This window comes from Phalacrocorax carbo, chromosome 6 (assembly GCF_963921805.1).
Source record: "Phalacrocorax carbo chromosome 6, bPhaCar2.1, whole genome shotgun sequence".
NCBI classification, from domain to species: Eukaryota; Metazoa; Chordata; class Aves; order Suliformes; family Phalacrocoracidae; genus Phalacrocorax; species Phalacrocorax carbo.
Window position 1 is genome coordinate 22,730,630 of NC_087518.1, and position 26,268 is coordinate 22,756,897.

Genomic DNA, 26,268 nt, shown 5'->3' on the forward strand with positions numbered 1-26,268 from the left:
AGAGCACTGATTTATAAAAAAATCACAATTCTAAACAAGCTTATTCTCTCACTTACAGCTGTGTATATCTGGAAAAATTTCTAAAGGTTGGCTATGCCAAGTTTTGTTGACTACATAGTCTTATCAATGGAAGAAGCAGCTCACGACTTTGAAGATGAAGGAAAACTTTGCTTCATCTTTACAATGAAACTAGACCATGGATCATTATATTAAATGTGGCGCAGAGGGGCAGCGAATAGAATAGTTCCTGCTCTTAATATCCTGTTTTAATTCCCCCCAAAAAATGAAATTGCTGTCTTTAGTAGTTCAAAGCTGTATTCACAAATTCTACTTTAGCAGCAAAGTTTTATTGCAGCCCATCACTTGGTTTTTTTTGAATCCTGAATGTGATGATTTAGTTCTGAGGAATATCAAAGAACAAGTTATCAACGTTTTATCTTGTAATTTTGCTTGAGAATTTATCCCCTGTGGATAGGTCAATGTGTGAGAAAGCCCCGTAGAAACTGATAAAATAGGTGAGTGGACAACGAAAGCTTTACTTAATAGCAGAATGACTTGTTGTCTGTAACTTGATAGGAGCTGGTTTGGGCTATACAGTGAAATAACATACAGTTAAAGACAAGGAGTTTGTGAGATGTGGGAGAATGTATTGCCAGCACACATAGACACAAGGAGATTTGTAACTGGAGTAACAAACCTAAATGATAAATCTGTGTTTTGAATGGCATTGATGCAATCAGTGCAACTGTCAGAACAATGAGAAAATTAGAGGAATTTAAGGCATAAGGTGATGTGGGCTTTAACAAGGACCTCTGGACAAACAGGACCATGTTAAAAGTATTTATGATGTGGTTTAAAATTGTCTTGATGTGTAGCTCAAAAAATGCAGAATCTGCTATCCAGGATGGTTTGCATTACTGAGAGGAGAAAGAAGGAGAGGATTTCAAAGGCAGAAATGACTGGCACTTAGCTGATACTGCCCCGCTTACAATTATGAAGAAACCAAACTTCATTTATAGCTATTGAAACTCTTTTTCTCTAATGTTATTTTTGTAGTGTCGTAGACCACAACCTGGGTATGATACGACTCTAATTCTGATTTAGCTCCTTAGAAAATATGTCCTGTTACCCATAATGAAAAACAAAATGGGGAAAAACATGCATCTCTGATGTGGAGGAAATCAAAACCTCAGTTCTTGGTTACAAAATAATTTTTTTTTATATACTGTTATGAGGAGAAAGAACAGTTTCATTAGAATTGCAATTCATTTGTTTATCACACTAGAAGAGAAAAATTATAACTACATAAGAGCTTTTAAATAAATTTTGTTATAAAGTAGCAGGCAGTTTGAACAGTTAATCCAGGAGTAGTGGTCAGCTTTATAGAAAATACAAAATGTATCACTTTTCTCCCAGTGAGCTCCCAGTGGAGCTTTGGAACAATAGTACTCTGTACTTTGTGTTAATGTTTTTGAGGTAAGTGTGGGGGTTTAGTTGTTTTAAGTGTTCTCCATTACACAACAGGTGAATCCAGAACCGGCATTTTGTAGGAATATTCCATCGAGCCAGAAAAATGTTATGAGAAGTTTGGTGTTAAGTCAGAACGGATAAGAACAAGGTTATTATATATGGAGTTGCAATCCTGAATGCAGCTTGTTAGTGAGCATGGCGAAGCAAAAGTAGACCAGTTTACACAAGACAAGATCCATATTTAGGGAGTGCGGTCCCATGTTGCCAAAGTAAAGAGATGATTAAAATAGTTCTTTTAAGGTGTTTATGTTGGATAAAATAATTTGCCTGCCTTAGACCCACATGGTAGTTATTAAAGACCTTATGTTTCTCAAATTTAGACCCAAACATTTAAATTAACATTTTGAGAGTGCTTCTCAGGTTTGTGGGTTTTTTTGTTTTTTGGGGGTTTGGTGGTGGTTTTTTTTTAGTTTAAAAGAGCATTTGTGAACTATAGCTTAATGTTTCAATTATTTACAGGGTGCCTTTTGTGTTTTGGTTTATAGCAAGTCTTCAGTTTTACCCTCTGCAATATCTGTAGTCCCCTGTTCCCTTTAATTTCTGTTTATTACCAGTTCTGTAAGGAATTGAAGAGCTTTGTAAACTGAGTAAAATGAATAATTTTAGTCACTAGTGAAAAGAAAACCATTTTTGAAGTGTTATATGAACTTAAATGTTTATAAATGAGTATGACCTTGGTTTTGAATGTTGTCCGAAAAGGTGTCACAGCATATTGTCAAACTGCCTCTTGAGCCTGCTCCTCTTGGCACAAAAGGAAAAGCTCAGCCTGATGAAAAGTCAGCACTGCTTTCTGCTGCAGTTTGTTGCTCTGGGGACACGTCTCAGCTGAACGCTGTTGTAGCCTGGCATCGCTTGGCTCGTGCAACCTGCCAGGAGTCACAGCATGAGAGGATATCCCTGAAGGCCCTGCCGTTTTTTACAATTTTCTGTTTGAATTAAAACAGTTGTTCAAAATTAAGCAGAACAACCTCATAAGTACATTCCAGTACTTTCTTTGAGGGGGAAGAGGAGGTGGTAAAGTGACAACAATGGGACATTTAAGATAATGTAAATTTAGTGCCACAAAGAAGTAAAGTATGTTTTCATAGTGCAGGAGATCTGTTGCTTGTTTTAAGATTAATTTTACGGAAAATTCACTTAACAGCCCTGGTTTATATTCCCATTTAAAAACATACTAACTATATTTGCTGCCCTGCAATTAAACTTTTAAAAATAGCTTCTCACTCTGTCGTTCACACTTGGATTAACGTGTTCTTTCTGCGGTCCCTGTTGATCCCATAAACTCAGTGTAATTGGAATAATGTAATAGGCAAAAAGATTAAAGTAATCCCATAATTGGGGGGGGGGACAGGACACACTCTGAGACAAAACAAGATGTTTGGCTTGTAAGCAACTGGAAACCTTTAGTATAGCACATCTGCAATATACTTTGTGTTAGAGCGCCATAAGGTAGCATGCTGCATACTTCGTGTTATTATGATACTATAGAAGTGTTGTAACAGTGCTTTGCTAAGCTTGACTAGGCTAAATAGACTTATAAAAAGATTTTGTACCAGATAGATTACATTGGAGTGGCTGTATTTCTTTGCTTTTTCACAGCACTGGGTTACAAATAATGAATTGCAACAGAGTGCGTTTGATTTTTGAATTGGTGAACTCTGCACTCAAAGAAACTAATCACTTGGCATGATTACGCCATCTTCCAACAGTTTTGCGCCATTAGGCTAAAATAAGGTTCACCTACTGGCAAGAGCTTGTTCAAATATTGCTTTCTCATTGCATTCTGGGAATGAAAAAACCAAAAGGAGAGCAAGTGGTTTTCTACTTTGTTAAAGCAGGTCTAGCAGGACAGATAAAGGGAAAATTAGAGAATTAAATAAGGAGATTTGATAGCTAGGACACATACAGGTATTCACAAATGATTTGTTAGTCCAACAGATGTTGAAAATATGTGGTCAGAAAACCAAAAGCAATTTCAGAAAGAGTTACAGATTCCTAAGAGTCATGTAAGACCCTCATAGCACAAAATCTCTGCACAGTATCATCAAAATTCTTAATTGTTCAGTTGTTTCCATATTAATGGAAGTGTTATAAAAATTAATCTGACACTTGTGCAGGTTTTCAGGTGAATCTGAGTTGGACATGTAGTTTCAGAACTGTTTCCTGAGTCACTACATAGGTTTTTAAATGAACTTGAGGCTGCCTCTATTATGTGGAAAATTGTGTAATGTATGGGCATAGCAAATACTTTAAGAGTGAGGCAATGTGATTGTAGAAGTCTGTTATTGCTGATGTACCTTGTGCTTTCTCATGTTAATTTTCTGTCCATTTTGAAACAATAGGGTTTTAGTAGAACTGAACCATAAACCTGATGTGTCTGTTGTATTTCTACAATATCTCTACCTTTAATATCTAAATATTTTACTAGTTGTGCTTTTATGCCAACTCTTGCAGTTTTCTGTGTAATATTTATTTTTATACTATTTGATAAACATAATGAGAGAAGTGACATGTAGGATTTTAGTAATAATCAAGGGAGAAACTGGCATGTCAGATTTTAATACAAATGCATTTATCTTCTCTAAGGTTTTGAACTGTATAATGTGAAATAAACCTGATTATTGCAGTATCATTTATGCATTCAGTACTGGAACCATCTTCCTTTATTCATTTAGTTTCAGCTGGTGTCTTCAGAAATTAGTTTAGTTTCTAGCTATATGAAAAGCATTCTTTCTGCATAAGAGAAAAAAGTTTTCCACAACTTCCTGATGCCTCCTCCACAAGATAGAAATGTTGTATATACACCACATGTACCTCCATGGAAGAAGTGATGAGATCAGTGAGGTCACTGGATAAATAAAAATTGTAACTAATTAGTATTTTGATTGCTTTTCAAGCTTTCTATTACTTACGTGTTACATATACAGTGCACTAGAGTAAATATGTTCATACTAAATACGTGTACAAAATGTGCATGTAAGATGACATAACCACACATGGGAAATACGTGTCATGTTTTTTCTGCCAATTGTTATTTTCTGATAATGGGAATTGAGTTGAAAGTAATCCATACTGATTTCAGAATTATTTGGAATAATGCATATTTTGTTTGTCTTTGCCATCTACACTTTGTGAAGATGGAGTATAGTCGATTAAACAAGAATATACCTTAGGCGTTGGGTTGAAATATGACTCATATCGGAATTAGGTGACCTTCCAGTAATACTTTTATTGTTAGGTATTCTCTCTCATCTGAAAATGGTCTATGCACTTTAATCAGTCAATACAACTTCAAGGAATTCTGTGGACTTTTTTTACTTGTAGAAGTTGAGGGGTTTTGGTTTTTTTTTTTTAAAACAAGAGGGAGATTTTTCCCGTTCTGAAAGGCTTTCATAACACTTGACAGTCTCCCTTCATGATAAGACATGGTTTGCAAATACCAATCTTAGTTCTTTCTTCCACCGCAGATCTCTCTCTCTCCATGAGGAGTGGTGAGATGATTGATTCTTCACACAGACTGTCAGAACGCACATCCAGGAATGTGTCCCATGTCTGACCAGCCATCTAGTTATCTAGTTAGAATTGCTTTTGAATATAAGGGTTATCTGGTTTATTAGGTGAATAGAACTGTACCTTTATAACTTAGCATCTTTAAGCTGATTAAAAGACTGGAAGTAGATGAGTCTTCTCCTCCTGTCAGGATGGTGTTGCTCTGTCGACCATGGGCAGGTGCTATAAAGAAGCATTGTGAGGATGGTAATGATAGAGGGCATATTTATGGGTATGTGATGGTATAGGCTGATTTGACAAAGATGATCTGTGTTTCAAGAGATGATTTAATCTTATGTTCGGACTTAAAGTAAAACACTGGAACAGGATTCTTGGAGAGGCTGTGATGAAATCTCAGAAATATTTAAAACTCAGCTGGACAAGACCCTGAGCAACCTGATCTAGTTGGCCCTGCTTTGAGTGAAAAAATGGATCTCCAGATGCATCCTCCAGTCAAGCTCAGTCTGTGATTCTGTCACCCCATATTAGAAGACTGAATGTACCTTAAGTATCATGTTTTATAATCTCTTTATTGTTTCTGAATTGTTTATTTCTGAAATTCAACTGACTAGCATGTGTAGTTAAACCAGTGCTCTTTTTTGATCAGAAACTATCAAATGTTTGGTTCTGTATGACCTGAAAGCTAATTTACAGGTCTTAGGCAGCAGTTATGCAACACCTGTGAATTAAAAAGATGTAGTGGAAAATGACAAGGTATTGATTTACAGCAAAACAAATAAAGTCTGTAGCTGGAATGGCATAGACTCACATGTATAAATGGTGTTAGTTATTCCGAGAGATCCAGTTATGTATATAAGCTAGATTTCGTGTACGAGTCTGTGAAACCCTTGAAAGTAAGTGTGTGTTTACATCTACATTGTTAATTTTTTGCAGGATTTACAAATGAAATGGATATAGACTTACACATGTTTTTATTTTTTAATGTAAAATCTGGGCTTATCAAAGCAGGAAGATGATAGAACAATTTGAATGTATACTTTTCTATACTATAATGTTTTCATTTTCATTTTAGTCAATGGGTTTATATCAGATCTAATCTATGACAGTATTTACATTAATTGCAGCTTCATTGAAACACACGTTTTGTTTGGATAGTTGCCTTTTGGTGGTAGTAAAATGAAGTTTAAAATCCCACACAAAATAGGATAATGGCAATCATCAAACCTGCTTAGTGTGGGGGGACGGTCGTTTGTTTTCACACTTGTTTGTTTTCAGTTTTTAAGAGCCTGAGGAAAAGAAAATAACAGTAGAAACTATCTTAATAGTAGAAACTAGCCTCTCAGGCATACGTCATTCCAGGAACTCAAGTGCTGTGCTCTGAAAAATGGCCTTTTCAGCTCCAAAGCACTTTTAGAGAGGAAATTTGTTTTGTATTTGCTTGCTTCTCTGCTTTGTTTTTTTTCCCTTGTAAAACAAGAAACAATGAAAGGAAATGTGTCTGAGGCATTCTTATACCAAAAAAACCCTAGTATGCATTTTTTTGTTTCTTTTATTGTATTGTTTCATTAACTGTTAGTCATGTAAAAAACCTTTTCGGTAATGTTTTAATGTAATAATCTGATGAATAACTAGGAAAACTGCTGTAAAACCAGAAGGGACTAATTACTGTCCAGTGCTAGTATTTGTATATGTTTGGAACATATTATTAGACGATATTTAAAAGGCTTTCTAGCTAAAAGTTTACACTGTAAACATATACTTTCTGTATTATTTGCTTGCCTTTTTCTAAACTGTATCTTTCAAATTTCTTTGTTCTTAAATATATCTTACAAAGTATTTGGAATCTTCAGATGCGAGTTCTACAATATATTTAGAAAATTATCTGATTTCAAGTGTATGAGCATGTTAAGGAGCCTGCTGAATCTGTATGTTGAGCAACTGTTGCAATAATAGCTCAAACGTAGGTCGGTCAAACAAAGTATAAAGCCCATCCTGGAAGAGGACATTTTCAGAAGACGACTGTGATCCCTTTGTCCCAAGCTCCTAAAACAGTAGGTGCTGGATAAATGGACAGAAAAATAGAGTAAATGGTAAAGGGACAGAAAATCAAATTCAGGATAGCTGTAGCTTGATAGAATGGAGGTCATCAGAGGAGAAAGGAGGTGTCCTGAAAGGTGATGGCAGGAATCTTAAACATACTGCAGCTGGCAAGATGGAAATCAGTCAAGTGATTTTGAGCAGCATAGTGTTTGCAGTTTGTGTGAAAAGTGACGCCACTCATAAGAAATATTATACATATATTCAAGAAGACTGTATGTAAGAGGAACTTGAAGAATAATGGGTGCTGTTGGATGAGATAAAAATGAGAATGCCTTGTAACCTTGTCCTAGATTTTAAGCAGTGGTTATGGGCTGAAAATACAGAATTTTGGAAAGGCTATGAAAGGAAAACAAGCATCAGTCAGGGGCACCATCATTGAAAGAAAGTACAGAGTTGATGGACTTGAATTTTATTGCAAGATAATAAACCATTCAGACAGGAAAGGCTGTGAAGGCAGAAACGGGGAAAAAAAAGAACTTGTATAGGTACTAAGGTTGCTAGGAGTTTGTCAGCCATGTCAACTAGCTAGGGTAGGACCATTGTGTACAGGGGTCTGGAAAAATTGTCCATGATTTCTTTACCTACTATTTAAATAAAGCAGCTTGAAGAAAGAGATGCTGGTTTTATGATCATTGGCTTTTATTTTTGTTTTTAAAGGTTAATTTCTTTTTGTGTGGTTTTAAGTTTGTAATTTCTGTGTCAACTGAAGTAAGAAGTATCTGATAGTCTGTAGTTAATTCTTCAGATGATAGCCAAAACTGATTTTAGCTGTAGTTTCATTATAAAAAGTTAGCAGCCAGCCACTTCTAAAAAAGTTATCCATATCTTGCTGCAGAAATAGAAATCTGTTGTAGAAGAATGGTGAGGTATGGACTGGATGAACAGTTGTTGTGGGGGAACCACTGTGATTTTTGTAGGATAAGCTCTTGCCACTGGGAGAAAGAGTGGATCCTTGTTTAAGTGCATTACCCCAGTTTCTTAGATAGCAAAGAAAATACTTTACCAAAGAGTGCACTGTGTAGGCTCTGACATTCATCTAGATATAAATTCTTAACAAAGCTAAATGCTCACATCAGCATAGAATAATGTTCATGTTGGTTTTTTATTTACGGCTTTTTTTCCTGTGGGAAAGGGGGATGGGGAAGGAATTGCTGAATATGCAAAATGCTTGAAGTGTTTTTGGTTTCAGTAAGATGAAAGGTAGTGCTTACTGTGCATCAGGTATCCAAGATGAAAGGAGGGTGCTAAACTTGAAAATTATCCCTCAGTCTATACCATGAAGTCTAAAAAAGTTGCATGTTAGAACTTGCAGGCATTTAATGAATTTCAAGTTGCAATTTCATTTCTGTTGCCATTCCTGAAAGATACAGCCAGTTGACCAAGATAAATACTGAACAAGTCACAAGGAGTGTTAATGCGGCCTGCTATGTCTAGTTCGTTCCTAGTACAAGTATATGTAGACACATGTACACACATGTTTTGTAAAGTAATTTAAGCTGCCAGAAGTTTTAATGTATTGTCTCTCTGGGAGAGCACAGAATAAAAACATGTTTAACCTAGTATCTATCAAAAAGCTCACATTTTATAATTATAAAATAATTTAGTTGCTTTAAATTTAAACATATGCTTGAATGTATTCTTTTTGTCACTTGTTTAGATTTCCTGAGTAAGTGTACATTTCTAAGTCAAAAACTAAGATATGATGAGCCTTAACTGATCTGGGAAGCTGTATGTTCTCATGTGTTACTCAGCTGTGCTGTTTGATGTATGTAACATCTAACTATTGACCCTTGCCTCTGCCTGTAGAATTTTACTCTTTACCTACTCTTCACCATATTTGGAGCATTTATAACATAGTAAATACTGTCATTTGCATAAGAAAACTATTCCAGGTTTTTCTAAGCAGAGTGTTTTGGTACATGCATATGTAAATTTATCTCAGTTGTGTGTAGAAAGTAGTATTTGTGGGGGTGGGTTGTTTGTTTGTTTTGTCTCAATGAGGTAGCCATTTTTTTGTGGCAAGTCCTGCTAGATCCATGCTGGCAAAAACTTATAAAAATCCCCTGGGGTTGTGTTCATATTCTTGCAAGTTTATTTGTAAGATAAAAAGTAGTTATGTATTTGAATTACATGTTAATTCTGAGATGTATGTTAATTCTGAGATGCAAACCCCCTGCTTGCTTCAGTACATGAACACCAGTTTTGGAACCATTGGAACCATTGATGTGGAAGTTAAATTTTAGGTACCAATTGTTGCTGTTGTGTGAAGGAAATGCAAAACTCTCTCTCAGTAGGAGTTATTGAATGTGCAGTCTGGAGCTGTGTTAAATCCATCACTGGGAACTTGTGAACATTTAAGTTAATACACATGGGTTTTTTCCCATTCTTCCTATTATGTAAGAAAATACTTATCATTTCAAGCAAACAAATGCAGGAATTCTTCTCTTACCCTGAATAAATAAATAAATAAATTTGCATCTGAAATTTAAGAACCTCTACAAAGAAGCTTGACTATAAAAGCACATATTTGAAGAAACGTGCGTTCAGATAATCTGTCCAGGTTTGTACTAACTGGGTTGGTTGTGACAGCTGGTTTATTATCTTCCTATTCTATGACTTCTGTTATTGCCTGTAGCTGTGTTTAGGTTTGACTCACCCAGGTGTGCTGCAGGACAGAAGAGAAGTGAAAACAAAATTCAAATTCATAGCTTGGTTTAGATATCAGATTCTTGGCATGACAGTCATTTTAGACATTGTCTTTCATGGCTTTCTGTATCTTATGATCTCTGTTCTTAAAAAGTTTTCTCTTTTGAAGTAATACCAAAGTTTGTGTAGTCATGGTCTGTGTATTTTAAACGTCTTTTCATTAGAAGGTGTATTGCTATTAACTCTTAGTTAGCCTATGATGTGTTATAATTTAGCTATCATTATTGACATTTAACACGACTTATTTTGCACAGTATAGCTTGTTTTCTTTAGGTTAACATGTAATTGTTAACTTTTGTATTGAATTTTCCCCTTGTGTTTCATGTTCTCTGCTCCTTTCTGCGTGTCATATATTAAGGTGCTACTACTTCGTTCTTTATAAACCTTAGTAAATTACAACACACGGTGCTGTTGTGACTGCTCTGATATTTAGATGAAGGGTAAATTGTCTTGTAAAACTGTTGTTCTTCTGGAAGTAAAATAATAGCATCCTTTTCAAACACTTGAAAATAATTCTCCCCAATCCAGGATGCTTGCTTAGCAGTTAAATACCTCTGAACCTCATTTTCAGTCTTTTTGCACATCCTTTTGTACTAAAGCAGTCCTAGAAAAGAGGTGTGCTTTTGACAGGAGAAATTTGCCATTCTTTTCTCTTTGCTTTCATCTTCCTGCTGGCTGTGCAATTTGCTTGGTCTGTTAGTCTTCAAATTACTTGAGGCCCTCTGTGGGTTGCCTGTCCTCGACTACTAAGGCCGAAGACTGGTTTCTTCCCTTTGGTTTCAATAAAAAGAAATTACAGTGTCATTGGAGCTGCTGTTTGTATTGTATGGGGTGTTAGAGTAATGCAAGCATTGCACATTAGATGTGTAAAGTAAAAGTGCTCTCCAAGCTTTACAGGAATTACGGAACAGCTAGCCAGTTCCTGGATGGAAGTATTTTCATAGCGCAAAATTACTAATGTAACTGGCACCCTTACCAGTGTTCCTCTGTAAAAAATGAAACAGTGTACTTTCCTTCTCACCCACACTGTTCAGATCAGAACAGATGATGGGAAAGCACAGAGCAGAGGAGCTGGCTACACTCCAGTATATCTGTTTAGTAGATAAGAAAGACTTTTTTAGGGCTGTCAGTTGGCTTCTTTTCCTTTTGCCTTTGAATCACCTCATGGTGTATTTTTAAAGGTATTTATTGTGCTGCTTTGACAGAGAGATGTTTGTGAGAGTTACAATCTATGGGCTTTGTTTTCAAAAATTGGAGTGGCCTAGACAAAGATGGACTATCAGGTTGAACTTTGGATTTCTTGCTTTTTGCCAGCTTGAATCATATCATAAACTCTATTTAAAGATTTTTGGTTTTGTATTTTATTTTCCACATCCTTGACCCTGACTGGTGAGCTGGACATTTGTGTTTGCTTTGGCAAGCTTCAAGCTGCTCATCTAGGGCAGAATGAAAACTTTTTTCCTTTTGTAAACAGACTGTTCCTTCAGTATTTTCCATAAGAATTTACACCACCATTTTGCAACGCTTCTAGGAATTGAGAAAATCTTGCCATTCCGAGTTTTCATTTTACACAGCTTGTAGCACTGCATAGAAATCTTTGATGTTATCTGTTTTCTGAGGTTGGGTTTGAAGAGCTTTTTTCATAATGTTTTCAAATTCTAGAAACACTACATTTTGTCTTGAAGGGGCTTAGTAGAACTATAGATCATTGTTAGCTGTCTAGAAATTGAGTTGTTTCTATTTTTTATTTGTCTAATGCTAATGCGTGTGTTAGGCCATGCAACTGTGAACACTGACCCGTTGTACTAGACACTGTATACATATAAAACACTGCTTTGTGCCCTGAAGAATTTACAGTCTAAATCACTGTTCATGTTCTGTATTTCTTTGGATATAGTTTAGTTGTCAGGATGTAAAATGAGAGAATAACTTAGTGGGCGACTTTATGCCAACACACAAATTATGTTTCATTTTCCACAGGGACAAAGGACTGATGCTGCTCCTTTTTTGTTAGGCTATGGGCAGTGCATGCAGCACTCAAAACTATGAGTTTTGAGTGCTGTATGCCATGGAAGTGGCATTCTTGTTCTTGTAGTCAAAAAGACTACATGGTACTCCAGCAGTGTTGCTGCTAATTTAGACAAGTTTGAAATGCTCTAAGTCAGAGATAAAGTTTTCCATATTATAAAATTGACATTATGATATTATTAAATCCAACACAAAGCTGAGTACCCATGTTAGTCCAGATCCCAAGCTACTGCAAGACCAGCCTCACCTTGAGTACTGTGTGCAGTTTTGGGCATCACAGAACATTAAGGATGTAAAACTACTAGAGAGTGTCCAGTGGAGGGCCACAAAGATCATGAAGGGTTTAGAGGAGAAACCATATGAGGAGCAGCTGAACAAATGAAGAGGCTTTAGCCTAGAGAAGAGGAGGCTGAGGGCAGACCTCATCATGGTCTGCAGCTTCCTCACAAGGGGAAGAGGAGGGGCAGGTGCTGATCTCTTCTTTATGGTCACCAGTGACAGATCCCAAGGGAATGGAAGGAAGATGTGCCTGGGGAGGTTTGGGTTGGATATTAGGAAAAGGTTCTTCACCCAGCAGGTGGTGGAGCACTGAAACAGGCTCCCTGGGGAGGTAGTCATAGCACCAAGCCTGACCATATTGAACAAGCACTTCTACAGTGCCCTCTGAGGTATGGTATAAATTTGGGGTTGTCCTGTGCAGGGACAGGAGTTGGACTTGATGATCTTTGTGGGTGCCTTCCAACTCAGGACATTCTATGATTCTATGATTCTAAGTGGAAGGAGGGTATTTGCCATGAGCTAAACCCCCAAAGATCAGTTTTTTAAGAGCACCCACATTTCTTTGGAAGAAAAAGCTTGTATTAGATATCCAGAATCTCTTTCCCTACCTCCCACCCCCTCCAAACAGTTCTGCTTGCAAGTCCCTGTATTTTTCCTCAGATCATGCATTCTGCTCCCTGGTAACTGGTATGAATTTGTAACACTCACCTTAGTGTGTTCACAAGGATACCAGATTGTTGATGTTCTGTGAAAATATTCACTTTTTCCCCTGCAATCTAGAACCACTTCCTGATCAAGTAGCAAAGTAAAAGTACAATTACATTGTACTGCAGAAAAAGTTTGTGTAGTTTTAAAGTTTCTTTGAAGAATAGGGAAGTGGAAATTTCCATATAACTTCTCATCTTTAGGGTGCTGTTTATGAGATCTAATATTTGAGTGCAAAATGAAGTAGTGGAGAACAATTAGTTCTTCATAAATGTCTTGAAAAATTTTGGCAATGTTTAGTGAAGTATGCTATTTATTATAAGTTATTATCCACATTAAGTATGTGAGTGAGTCAGCAAACCGAAACAAAATGTCTGGGTTTTGGTCTACGGCTTAATGTAAATTGCAATAAATAGCACACAAGCAAACTGTCAATTCAGGAACAACTGCTGAAAAGTACATGTTAAAAAATACCCCCAAGATTACAAATAATGAACTGTGTGTAGATTGTTAACAGAAGAGAAAAACACTGAATTTTATGTAAAGCTCCATTGGTACTAGTCAACAATCCATAAAATGTTATTTATTTTTCCTTCTAAATAGTGATACTAATTTTATAAAGGTATATTAAAAGCATATTTGAACTCCACAAACTAAAATTACACTTCCTTTTTTGTTGCAGATCTGGGACATGAGTGATGATGAAACAGTCTGAAAATCAGCTGAATAAGGTGGAGGATGACCTACTTTGGACTGCAGTGCTGTCTTTTATCTGTTATTTGACAAGTTAATGATTGCTTACCCATTCTGACTGCTACAAATACAGACAAATATAATCCACATTTTTACATTAATATCTTCACCTTAAAAGCAGTCTGTTATTGATATAACACCACATTTTTATTTTTATTATGTAAATAACTAAAGCAATGTGGTTATGTGTAAGCGTGGTAGTCTTTTTTTTTTTTTTTTTAGTTTCTAAATATGGCTTATGGATAAAATATGCTGCTTAAGTAAACTTTGGTGTTTCATTTGTCCCAGTTTTTATTTTGCTTGTGAATGGACGTGTCCAAGCAATATGTCTAAATGTCTTGTTTCATCTTTCCCAGATTTGTACCCTTTTAGTTGGAATTTATTGTTAAGAATGAGATTATTCTGCTATTGTGATTTAAACTGCATCTTTAAAGGAGAGCAGGAGTAGGTAAGAACCTACACCTACTGCCTACACCACATTGCTTGATGTTTCAAAGTACATACTGATTGTTTTTGCCTGAGTCAATGGAGGTCTTATTCTCTGTAAAGATCTTATAATTTCATGCAACGGAACAAATGTGGTTTGACTTATTTTTACACAGGAAAGACCAAAATGCATTGGTATGATTCGGCTCCCCTGAAGTTTAGAGAACACTGTTATAAAGTAAAAATTGCTTTCGGGGTGTGGATGATTGATTCAGTGAAAACTTGTAGAGAAATGCTTAACTGAAATAAGAAATTGGTTCTCTGACTTTGCTATTCTTGGATGCTGTCGTGCACTACTTTACAGGTGTTAAAAAAGAGCAATTCTGATTTTCATTTTGGTTGGATTTTAAATTTTTCAATTTTTGCAGCATCAGGAATGGCTTCAGAGTTTATGGCTGAGTAAAAACAGTACTTTGAGAATCCTTGGGTTTAAAAGATAACTTGAGAAAAAAGTAAAATATCAAATAACATTAGTACAAAATTGAAAGTGAATCTACTGTTTTTTATCTTGGAATAGGTTGTAGAAGTTTATTTTAAATCCCTTTCTATGGCTTTATATTGTGGGGGTTATGGACTAACTCAGAAAAAAAGCAAATCACTTTATATGCCAAGCAGTCTTTATTTACCCTATATATTATGAAAATTACTTGGTCAATCCAATTATTTTAGTTCCTTCCTTAACATAAGCTCTGAATATTTGGTGTAGATAATTTCACAGCTTCTCTCGTATGCTACATCAGAAGAATTTTTGCCAGGTCAAATTTGCCTAAAAGCAAGGATATCTGCAACTCCCAGAGTCCAATGATAAAGATTTATTGGAACATGCCGAGGTTTGCATCAAGTGTCTAAAATAGCTATTATTTCTATTTCTTTTAACTGTCATATTAATTAAATTGATGTGATTTCTTAAGTAGCCTAAGGGAGTGTCTTATTTAGTAATACAAAAATATATATGAATCAAATATATTTTTTAAAAGCTAGTAATCATAGGAAACTGATCTTTTTGTGGTTGGGTAATGAACAATAAGACTAATAATATGCCGTGTCCATTTTAAAACAGCTTGTTAATGTACAGAATTAGTTATGAGCTCAAATTACTTCCATTTTGTTAGCCATGCTGTAGCCAATCTGGAATCATGAATCAGTACCAGGGTCGTTAAAAGGGAGTGATCTGAATTTTTATCTCTTGGAGTTGCTGACCATGGAGTGTAAAAGTATTTTGGTGGGTTTTGGTTATATAAAACTGGAAAACTAGGCATCTTTCTGAAATCTGATAAATATTAGTAATTATTTGAAAGTAACTTCAACAGGATAAGCAGAGTTTCAGATATTTAAATGTAAAACTGCATGTATCTATTTAGCTGCAGAAGTATACAAGTCAAAAGGTTCAAAACTCAGGGTTAATATAATATTTCCTTACCTCTGTAATTTCAGTAACATACAACTCTCTCAGACTGAGCTGTTTCCTGTACATATGCTTCCCAGATGTCTCTGATGTTCAGAAACACTTTGGTTTGACTTGGAATAACTTCCGTTGTCTAACTATAATGTTGTTTTCTTTCTCCTTGTGGACCAGAATTGTTCTTACTTTGCTTTTACTCAATTTCTAGGCATTTACTGAGTGACAAATCATGAGAATCCATTCAAATGAATTAATGCACATTCAAGTACTATTAACAGATAAATACATTTATTTACTGGCTTCTGTGCATGTAATGGCAGGATTTCAGCACAGTCCTCAGCTCCTGTTATTGTTGTTTAATGGAAGAAGCTAAACTTTGGCCTTTCTTCATTAAGGAGGTAGGATTTAAATTTTATTTGTGCTGTCATGACCTCATGGCATCAGTGAAGAGCCCAGGCTCATACTATGGTTGTAGAACCCAACAGCTACCATGGCTTTTCAGGCATAAACTAAACCTATTAGGAAGAGGAATGAACAGCCTCAGAGGAACCTGCTCACCTCCCTAAACTGTAGTAGTAATGTAATGGCACAGACTCTGTTATCTTTATGGGTCCCTTCCAACTTGAGACATTCTATGATTATATGGCAGTGTGAGTGGGACCAAATCTCACAGAAGGTAACTATGACAGCTACATATCACATCTGGGGAGTTATCAAATAGTGTTAGAAGACCACAGGTCTCAATGGAGAGCTGTTCACATAATTTTTGTGCTTGAGTATTATAGAAACATGTGGAATGATAGCCTCTGTTTTGCTTTCACACTTCTACAGACTAGAATTTTTCTTCTGTGTCATCCTCTCAAAGTGTTTGCTGGCTGAAGTCTAGAATTTGTTACAGAGTAGTATCACATTCATGAAAGTGAGGAACTTGAGATTCTCTATGACAGTCGTCTTCTTTAAAGCCTTCACTTGCTCTCATCCTTGCTTTCACAATCTGCTGTTTCATAGTCTGTCCATCGGGAATAAATTTCACTAGCATGGGGCTAGTTTGAGTCTTAAGCCTCCAATACTAGTTTCTACAAGAGAGAAAGGGCACAAATTTGAAAATGACACTTAGATCCATGAAGACAGTATCATAATGGCCCAGACAGGTTGGTCTAGAAAATCACCAAGGAATGGAACTATAGGAGTTATATTCCTAGGAAGCTGATGACTCACAAGAACTAAAGGGAGATTCTGCTTCAGTAGAAGTCAACAGCACAATAGTTACTTTGGCGCATCAAAGGAAACTGTAGTGATTGCTCCAGCCCTTAATACCATTGAGTTTGAGCTTGGAAAAATACTTTTGCCTTCCCAGTGTTCTGTAAGGCTTTGTTACTGCGTCCTCAGAGAAGTCCAGTGACATAAACTAAAATTTCATTTCTGTCATCTTTGATATTCTCCATCCTGTATAATGATCCCTCTAATGCTTTTTCTTTATATAAGATCTGGCTACTCAGCTTAAATATATGCAGCAAAAGTATTAGTAAAATTGAATAATTTTCCATACATAAGCGTTTTCTTTTAATTTCTCACTTGTGCTCTTATAGAAAACTCTTACTGAAATGGGGTTATGTATTTCTGAACTTCTCAGTATGCACTGTAGAATCATATCATAGCACTTGTTTCTCCCTCTTACTGAACCAATTCCTTCTAAATGTATGTTAACTAGTCTAATTGGAATGGCTAATAGCTACTTCATTGTGCTACTCTGGGACAGTGTTGGGCCATGGAGAGTTCATCCAACTTTCCTTTGAGCTTTGTTCCTCTCTTCAGCCAAATCATAAAAACAGTGAGATTGCTGAGATGTGACTGAGAATAGACTTTGGTATGCAGGATTCTCATTAATGCCAGTAATGTGTGAAAATATCACTAAGCTTCTGATACCAGCTTTTGTGCTGTTGGTCAGGAAGAACTCTGCCTGTTTCTTACAGAATCATTAAGAGACATGACAGAATCCATGAGGATATTTTTATATAGTTTCTTTTCTGAGCATAACCGTGTCTTTAAGAGTTCAAGGAGAGTCCTAACTTCTTATGGGAATAGGAAGGATAGCTCACATTCTTTCAAAAATAAATATCTTGCAAACTAACACAGTCAACCTTTTTTCCTATCCTGCCAGCTATTCTGCAGTGCTCTAACAGTGCTAATAGCCATTCTTCTGCTGTCCATTGATTCAATGTTTGCTGAACTGTAACTTTGCACAGAGAGTACACAAAAGCTGAAGAAAGCATGAACAGCTAGGTGGTGGGATTTTTCCTTGCTACTTTTCCAAATTTTTGCACCCAATTTTTTAGGGTTTTAAAAATAATAATTAAATACTTCCCTTCAAAAAAGAAGCCAAAGAAGAGCCATTAAAGAAATATCTGCAACATGGTAAACTTCATAAGACTTTCTAAGAAACATAGTCTGGAAGCTGTCCTGAGCCTGTTACCGTATTTTTTTCCCTGAATATTTTGACATGGCTTCATTAATTAATTTTCTTTTTTCTTTTTTTTTTATATTTTCAGTGCAGATGATGTGCTCATGCATATCCTGCCAAAATGAAACCTTCATTCAACATGGTGTTTTGCACATTTTTCTCTTTTAGAGCACCTGGATTAATTGTTGTAGAAGACAGAAATACCACACTGGAAGGACTTTGGACTGTCGCAGTCTGGCAATGTGTAAATTCCTCACCTACAAAAAAACCTACCTACTTGTCCCATTTCAATTTCCTTGCAGCTGCCTGGGCTTTCTCCAGAACCCTAGCAGTGTTTAGAAATACTGTGGCACCACACAGGTAATGCTTTAGGTTTGAAATTAATGCAGACTTTCCCTGTCTATTATCACTTCAGCTGTCCAGTGTAATAATTTTTAAAAGGTTTGTTTTCATATTTGTGCAGCACTGGATAGGTTTTGAAATAAAAAACCCTAATGATTTGTTGACAGTGTTTTCAGTCTCATTTTACTTCTACTGACACCTTTTGGTCCACTACTACTGACCATAGTGAGGGGTGATTGACAAAAGGACAGACTGCAGGACTCCTTGCTTTATGGTAGCACTACTCCTAGGTTGACACAGAGGACTCCCGGCTTTTTTTTTCTTAACTCCGGCTTTTTTTTCTTAAACTTCTATTTAATTCCTCAACTTTAAATGTATGGAAATTGGATATATGTACTTGGCAAAGAATATCTATGTTTTTCATTCTTAGTTATCCCAGGCCAGAGAAATTGGTCTGTTGCTCTGCCCCCTTGTTTTGTTGAAGTATTGTTGACTATTGCTTGAAGTCATGTAGTGTTAACCAAAATAGGCTGTGGCTTGGGCTTATTTGTAGCCACTATTCTTTTAAGTACAGTAGCTGAAATTCAGCAGTCCATATTCTGCCACCAGCCAAGTATTGGTGTTGTGTCCAGGTTGTAGTGAAGTCTTTTGGGTAAGTTACTTGAGGATTATTTCAGCCTGGCAAGGAAATTGGCACCGCAGAAGAGAAACTAAAGCTAATCCCCAAAGAATTAATATCAATAAGCTTGAGTAGCATTGATGTTAAGTACCTTAAGGTATTCTGTATCTTAGGGCAGCAATTTTTTGCACCTAATTTCACAGTTCAAATGATCTCACCCCAGAATAAGGATGCAGATGAGTACTCCAACCATCTATAATTCCAAGCTCTAATTGTTGCCCTCAATAATTGACAATATTTTCTGCCTGTTGCAATTTAACCATAGCATTTTTTTTCAAATCTGGTGGAAAGGTTTTTAGAACCCATCAGCGCTTGTCTTAACTTTGCAACAGAAATAGTCTGGTTTCTTTCAGTTTAATCAGGCTGGTACTCCCTTGCCATTGTAGCTTCTTCAGCTTGGGGATAAAAAGGGGCAGTCAGGAGTTCTAAAAACAAACGTGTTATGTTTTCTGGCTGGTATGGAGTACACATTGCCTTTCCATCTACTATAGCAGTCTAAATGCCTGATTCCTCTTGTTCTTTGGATAGATGTTTATATGGGACATTGATATGAAGTACAATGGACTTTGCCTCTAGAACTGAAGGTCACATGCACATATGCATTTCATGTTAAAAGCTAAAAATTTCAAATTACTTCTTAAAATATTTTAGTAAGCTAACAAGAAAATACTGAAGCATACATGTAGTGTCGTACTGCTGCAAATCAAAAACACAATTTAAAAAAAAAATTCTTCTTAACTTCTTTGCCATACAGTTACTTTCTGTTCTTATATTCTTTGGCTGTGGATTGCTGCTTCAGTAGTCTTTGAGCATCCAAAAATCTAGGCTTGTGTGTAATTTCAGTTTGCACTTTTGGCATCAGGGCATTTGATTTTTGTAAAATCTCAGCAGAATGTTTCATTGTTTTATTTGTTTAGTGGAATACTATTATGTACTACCTGAATAAGAAAAGGGATACATTATAGTGATTTCATTCTTACAGAGGAGGTCAGTAGTGTTTTTCTTCTCCATTTCTCTTTTCATCTAATGCCTGCACCCTCTTAAACTGCAGTTGATGCATCACTGCAAGGCAGTACCGCAGGAGTCCGGTGCATCTGAAATGCAAGCTGGTGTCTCATTTCTGGAATGATTTTACTTTGTAAATCAAAACCAGCATGGGCTAAAATGTTGTGGAGAAATGCTGCTAAAATTCTTTCCACATCATGTCAATAGGCCTGGAAGAAAGGCAACGGCCGAGGAGGTTCCAAGTCTGGCCCACTCTGAATGCATTTAAACTCTAGTTTTTGACAGCTAGTAAATTGGTGTCCTTGCCCCCCACCCCTCTCTTTTTTCGCTCCCTGTCAATATCTCTTCCCACACCCAGTGCTCAGTGCCTCACTGGTAATGGAGGGATGTGGATGAACAAGCAAATTAATTTCTAGTGACAAATTAGTGTAAGAGGTGAAGAAACCTATAAAGTAGGTATGATTTTGCTTGTGCGGTTTGCTTTGTCTTTTAAGTGTCTTTATCTTCATTTCATGCTTCATAGTCTGACTTTTATACAGTAATTCTGTAGGTGTTACCACTTCCTCATGAACTTGTGACTCAGGCAACGTTAAATGAAATTACATCACTGGCAACTCTTGTTTGAGTTGCCTGTTTCCTGAATAGGGACTGTTGGTTTTTCTTTTAATACTTGCAGGTTTGTTTTGGGTCTTTTTTTTTTTCCTGGTGGCGGGGATGAGGGGTTTTAATTATCTAAGGCAGCCTCACCATTGTGAGTAACCATACTGCTTGTGTTTTATCCTTCTCAATTGCTGAAATCACCAACATTGACATTTACTTAAAACACTTTCTACACAAGCTATATATGAATGAAATAATTGTAATTAGGCCTTAGTAGAGGTTCTGTTGTTATCGCAGAATCACAGGTTGGAAGGGACCTCAGGGATCATCTAGTCCAACCTTTCTGGGAAGAGCACAGTCCAGACAAGATGGCCCAGCACCCTGTCCAGACAACTCTTGAAAGTGTCCAATGTGGCTGAGTCAACCACTTCCCTGGGGAGATTATTCCAATGGTTGACTGTCCTCAATGTGAAAAATTTCCCTCTTGTGTCCAATCGGAATCTCCCCAAGAGCAACTTGTGTCCATTCCCCCTTGTCCTCTCTACGGGACTCCTGGTAAAAAGGGAGTCTCCATCTTCTTTGTAGCTACCCCTTAAGTACTGGTACATCATGATGAGATCCCCTCTGAGCCTCCTTTTCTCAAGGCTGAACAAACCCAGTTCTCCCAGCCTATCCTCATATGGCAGGCTTCCCAGTCCTTTGATCATCTTGGTGGCCCTTCTCTGGACCCCTTCCAGCCTGTCCACATATTTTTTTTGTACAGAGGGGACCAGAACTGTGCACAGTGCTCCAGGTGTGGCCTGACAAGCGCTGAGTAGAGCGGGATAATGACTTCTTTCTCTCTGCTGGTGATGCCCTTTTTGATGCAACCCAGCATCCTGTTGGCCTTTTTGGCTGCAGCAGCGCACTGTTCACTCACATTGAGCTTCTTTTCCACCAGGACCCCCAGGTCCCTTTCCACAGAGCTGCTCTCCAACCAGGTGGATCCCAGCCTGTGCTGCACTCCTGGATGATGTTTTCCCAGGTGCATGACCTTACACTTCTCCTTGTTGAACTTCATAAAGTTCTTGTTGGCCCACCCTTCCAGCCTATCCAGATCTCCCTGCAGAGCAGCTCTCCCTTCTGGAGTGTCTACTTCCCCACTCAACTTGGTGTCATCTGCAAACTTCATCGGGCTACACTTGATGCTGTTGTCCAGATCACTTATAAAGATATTGAATAACATTGGGCCCAATATTGATCCCTGGGGGTCTCCACTTGTGACAGGTTGCCAGTTTGAGAAAGAGCTATTTACCACCACCCTTTGGGTGTGGCCTGTCAGCCAGTTCCCCATCCACTGCACAGACCACTTGTCTAGGCCATAACACATTAATTTTTCCAGGAGGAGACTGTGGGGGACCGTATCAAAGGCCTTGGAGAAGTCCAGGGAGACAGTGTCCATTGCCTGCCCGATGTCAGCCAGGCTTGTCAGCCTTTAGTGAAGCCATGTTGGCTTTTCCCAATCACGTGCTTCATTTGACTTGTGATGGCCCTCAGGAGGATTCGTTCCATAACTTTCCCAGGGATTGAAGTAAGGCTAATGGGCCTATAGTTACCCAGATCCTCCCTCGAGCCTTTCTTGTACATAGGGGTAACATTTGCTTTCCGCCAGTCCTCTGGGACATCTCCCGTTCTCCATGACTTCTTGAAGATTATGGAGAGTGGCCTTGCAATGATGTCAGCCAGCTCTCTCGACACCCTTGGGTGGATGGCATCAGGGCCCATTGATTTGTAGGGGTCAAGCTCCTGTAGTAATTCATGTACTAACTCTTCCTTCACTGATGGTGGGTTGGTGTTTGGATCAACTGGCAATTTTGTTCCCAAAGCCTGGGACCCAACAGTGCTGGTAAAGACAGAGGTGAAGAAGGTGTTGAGGACCTCTGCCTTTTCAGCATCGCTGGTGACTGACTCTCCTTTTCTGTTTAACAGTGGGCCTATGTTTTCCTTCTTTTTCTGCTTATGGTTGACATGTCTGAAGAAACCTTTCTTGCTTTTCTAACGGCATCTCTGCTCGCTCTGGCAATGCCCTTGTAGTTCTTGACAGATAATCCTCCACTTCTCCATCTCTGGTATCCTTCCTTTTTGGATTTGAGTAGACCCAGGAGGTCATGGTTGATCCAAGGGGGCCTCTTGCTCTGCTTACTGCCCTTTCCTTTGTAGGGGATAAATTGGCTTTGTGCTTCCAATAGAGAGTTCTTGAAGAATTCCCAGCACTCACTAGTTTCTTTATCTTCCATGGAAGTGAATTCTTAATTCACTTCTGATCTGTGGAGGGTGGGGAAAGGAAATGGTCTGAGCATAATTTTCCATTATTATTTTGGAAGTAGTGCAAACAGAAGAAATGTATTTGCATACTAGGCAGTTTTAACGGGTCTCCCTTGCTGCTGTCAATAGTGTGTATTTGCACCACAGGACATTATTTGTAGACTGCAGTGTTTCCTTTCCTGCAACTGATACTTTTCAATGCTAATGCTATATGAATACATGCTTGAAATAGGAAGAGCCAGAGTAAAGTTTGCTTCTTTGCATTGTGTATCCAAAGCTAGCAGGAGCTGTGGTTGCAGCAGATAGATATGGTGTGGGGGGACAGGCAGCTGCAGCATCTGCATTTCTTTCTTGGACAGAATCCCCAGTGATGTCACTGCAGGAGCTGGATGTTAAACTGTTCTTAAAAGTAATGGCAGGAATTCTTGTCATCAAAAGAATGTGACACGTTGGATGTCTAGGTCATTTATTCTTAGTGTTTGTGGACAGGCTGTAAAATTGTTGCATTTATTTATTATTGTCATGAGCAAAGGATCACTGTCCTTTTGTTTAAGTAGCAGTTTTGGAACTCTATAGAAATTAGTGCAGCAGAAACTTTAGCTACATCCTTTTGGTTGTGCTTTGGTTGTGTGGGTTCCCACTGAGCAGGCTGTGCCATTGTGGTTGCACTTTAAAGAAAAACTCAAAGGCGCTGTATTCAGGGAGGTGGTATCAATGACTACCTGGTAATGGTCTTTCTTCCAATTATGTCAATCCCTGCTAAACTTCGGCACTGGTAAAAACCATGTAATTAAGTTATTTTTCAGATGACACACTAAGCCAAAGTCCTAAAAAATGGTTCTGTATCTCTTTTTGTTTTCTTTCTAATAATTCTAATACTTTATTTTCTTTCTTTCTTTTTTTTTTTTATTTCTAAAGTTGCTGTTCAGCTTCTTTTGGATTCTTCATTTTCTAAATTACCCCTGTGCAGGGATCAGGCATGCTTTTAATGAAAAACTCTTACTCAAGTTCCACCGAATGGCTATTAGAGCAATAGTTGTATATTGTTATCGGTACTAATTGGGAATGCTTTGAGATGATAGATGGTATAAATGTAATAACATTACAATTATTTGGTCATACACAGATATAAAGACAATTTTTCCCTAATTAAAATGTTTGCTATTATATGTCTTGTATGTAGTTAGACAGTATTTGGGATTTTTCTCTAGGGCAGTAGCTAGGAATGAGTGAGCTATGCATATTCTGCCCCATGAGTCCTGCAGGGAAGCAGCAGATGTATATAGTATGTAGCTAGAGCATTCTCACCAACTGCCTGATACACTTATGTGACTAGTGCGCTCAGAAATCCTGGGGTAAGATATTTCAATTACTTGCTAACTGTATTTTGTTTAATATGAATTCAGTAGTGTTTAGCAGTCAAATATTATAAACTTAATCTAGGCTTCTTTGTAACCATGCTCTGATTTGTGAGGGAGAAACAGGGAGCAGGTCAACTGGTGTGTGTACAGTGTTTCCCTGGTGCTGGAGATATTCTAGTTTCATTTCCAGCAATGCTGGTATCTGTTACTTAATTTAGCTTCCTGTTGTTAATATTTGGAAATGCCATTAAGAGATTCTGATAGATAACATCAAGATGTCCAATGGCTAAAAATCAGCTAGGAACACAGAATAACAACATACTTGTTCATCTGAGATACTGGAAATGAATGGAAAAGAATGTGATTTAAATATCACTTGAGTGTCAGGAGGGGGCTGACACTTAGGCTACAGGACATGCAGCAGAACACTGTTTCAGGATATGACCAAACTACTGTTTTTAGATTACTTTGTTGCTATATTAGTAAGTGATTGTGGCTTCAGAAATTTTCTAAGCCCAGACTTTATGTTCCAGCTTTCACAGTTCTGAGATTCTTGTAATTAATTATTGTGATTTTTAAACACAGTGCTTATTTAAAGCAACTGTGCCTTCTCCATAATAATCATAGAATGGGGAAGTGGATTGAGGCAGAACACATGGGCTGTACCACAGATCTTCAGTGAAGCCAAAGTAAGTCACATCACCTCTGCCTCCCATCCATTGTCTGAGCTTTGTTTGATAGAGTTTATTTTGCTGAGTAAGTCCCTAGTATAGCAAGACCAATCTTAATTGATCAGCTAGGCATCAGAATAGTGTGTTAGAGATTATACAGGTATATCTAATCTCTAACATTGTCTAATAATGCCTTTTAATTTGATCAGTTTGGACAAGGAGTTTGGAAATTGTTAGTGAAATTCGTTTGCCTCAATTTTTGAATGCCCAACTTTTGATGCTCTAAGCCAGACTTTGATGATGTCTTAAACTGGGTTTCAGAATTCTAAAATTAGTCTGATTTCAAATGTAAAGACAATCTTATATTAAACATGTATTTTAAAAACTTTATATGTGTAAAAGAGGATTAAATAAATCTGTCAACTTTTAAATGCTTGCTGTTTCCGTTTTGCTCTTTCTTGCATGTACATACTGGAAAATATGCCTACCAGGATGAGCATTAGCTTTTGTGTAACATACCAGCTAAAATAGCGAGGACTCTCAGATGAGCTTTGTTGTTCATGTGGAAAAGAAATACAGAAAAGAAAAAATTTAGCTGAGTGCACTTTCTTAAAAATGAATTTCTGGTTTTGAGGCTTGTGTTGTTTGTTACGAATCTGACTGCTAGAAGCTTGACTGTTTGTTTCACAGTAAGTGCATGCTACTCCCAAAGGGTTTCAGATCCAAATTAAGTTTGGGTTGTTAGCACAGTTGGAAATTGGGGTAACATAACTTAGCAATCCAGTCTGAGGGTGGCTAGAAATAACATTGATTGTGTTCTGCAAGGCCTGCACTGCCATATAAAGTTTCTATCCCCTAGAATTAAATATTTGGATTCATTTACAAAAGGATGGTGTGCATTGACTTTGGTCAGAAGAATTAAGCAGCAAGTAAGAATTTGACTTGTTTTGGGTGGTTTTTTAAAATTTTCTTAATTAACAACCATTTATTGATTGTTTCTGACCATGTATTATAAATGTGCTCCAGAGGAGGAAAAAACCCTTTTTTTGTCCATTTCCTGTGTGAAATACAGAAAACTGTTCATGATCCAAGTACAAGGTGTAAATAAGTTGCCATGACCTGTAATTCACTGGACTATATAGTGGTGTTAGTGACATTCTTGTGTTTTACTAAACTTCCACTGTGTAGTCCATGGCTGTTTTCCCTGGCTACACTTCTCACAAAAAAGCACAGAACTTCAGTTATGAGAGAAGAGCACGTAAACTGAAATCCTTTGAAATCATTGCCCACTGTTCCAAATCTCTGTTGTAATGACGCTCCCGTTTCCATTCTAGATGGGAGATATG

At 37.3% G+C, this 26,268-nt stretch overlaps 1 protein-coding gene across 11 annotated transcripts in view; it reads left to right on the forward strand.

The window, feature by feature from the left end:
- Window positions 1–13,895, forward strand: part of ATG7 (autophagy related 7) — a 114,202-nt gene extending 100,307 nt beyond the window's left edge. For all 11 annotated transcript variants that reach the window (XR_010373359.1, XR_010373357.1, XR_010373358.1 and 8 more), the window contains one exon: window positions 13,541–13,895. Coding sequence is in view for 2 of the 11 variants with exons in the window: in XM_064454242.1 (XP_064310312.1) it covers window positions 13,541–13,573 (33 nt within the window). In the remaining 9 variants the exon portion in view is untranslated. The remainder of the gene's footprint in view (window positions 1–13,540) is intronic.
- The last annotated feature ends 12,373 nt before the right edge of the window (window positions 13,896–26,268 follow it).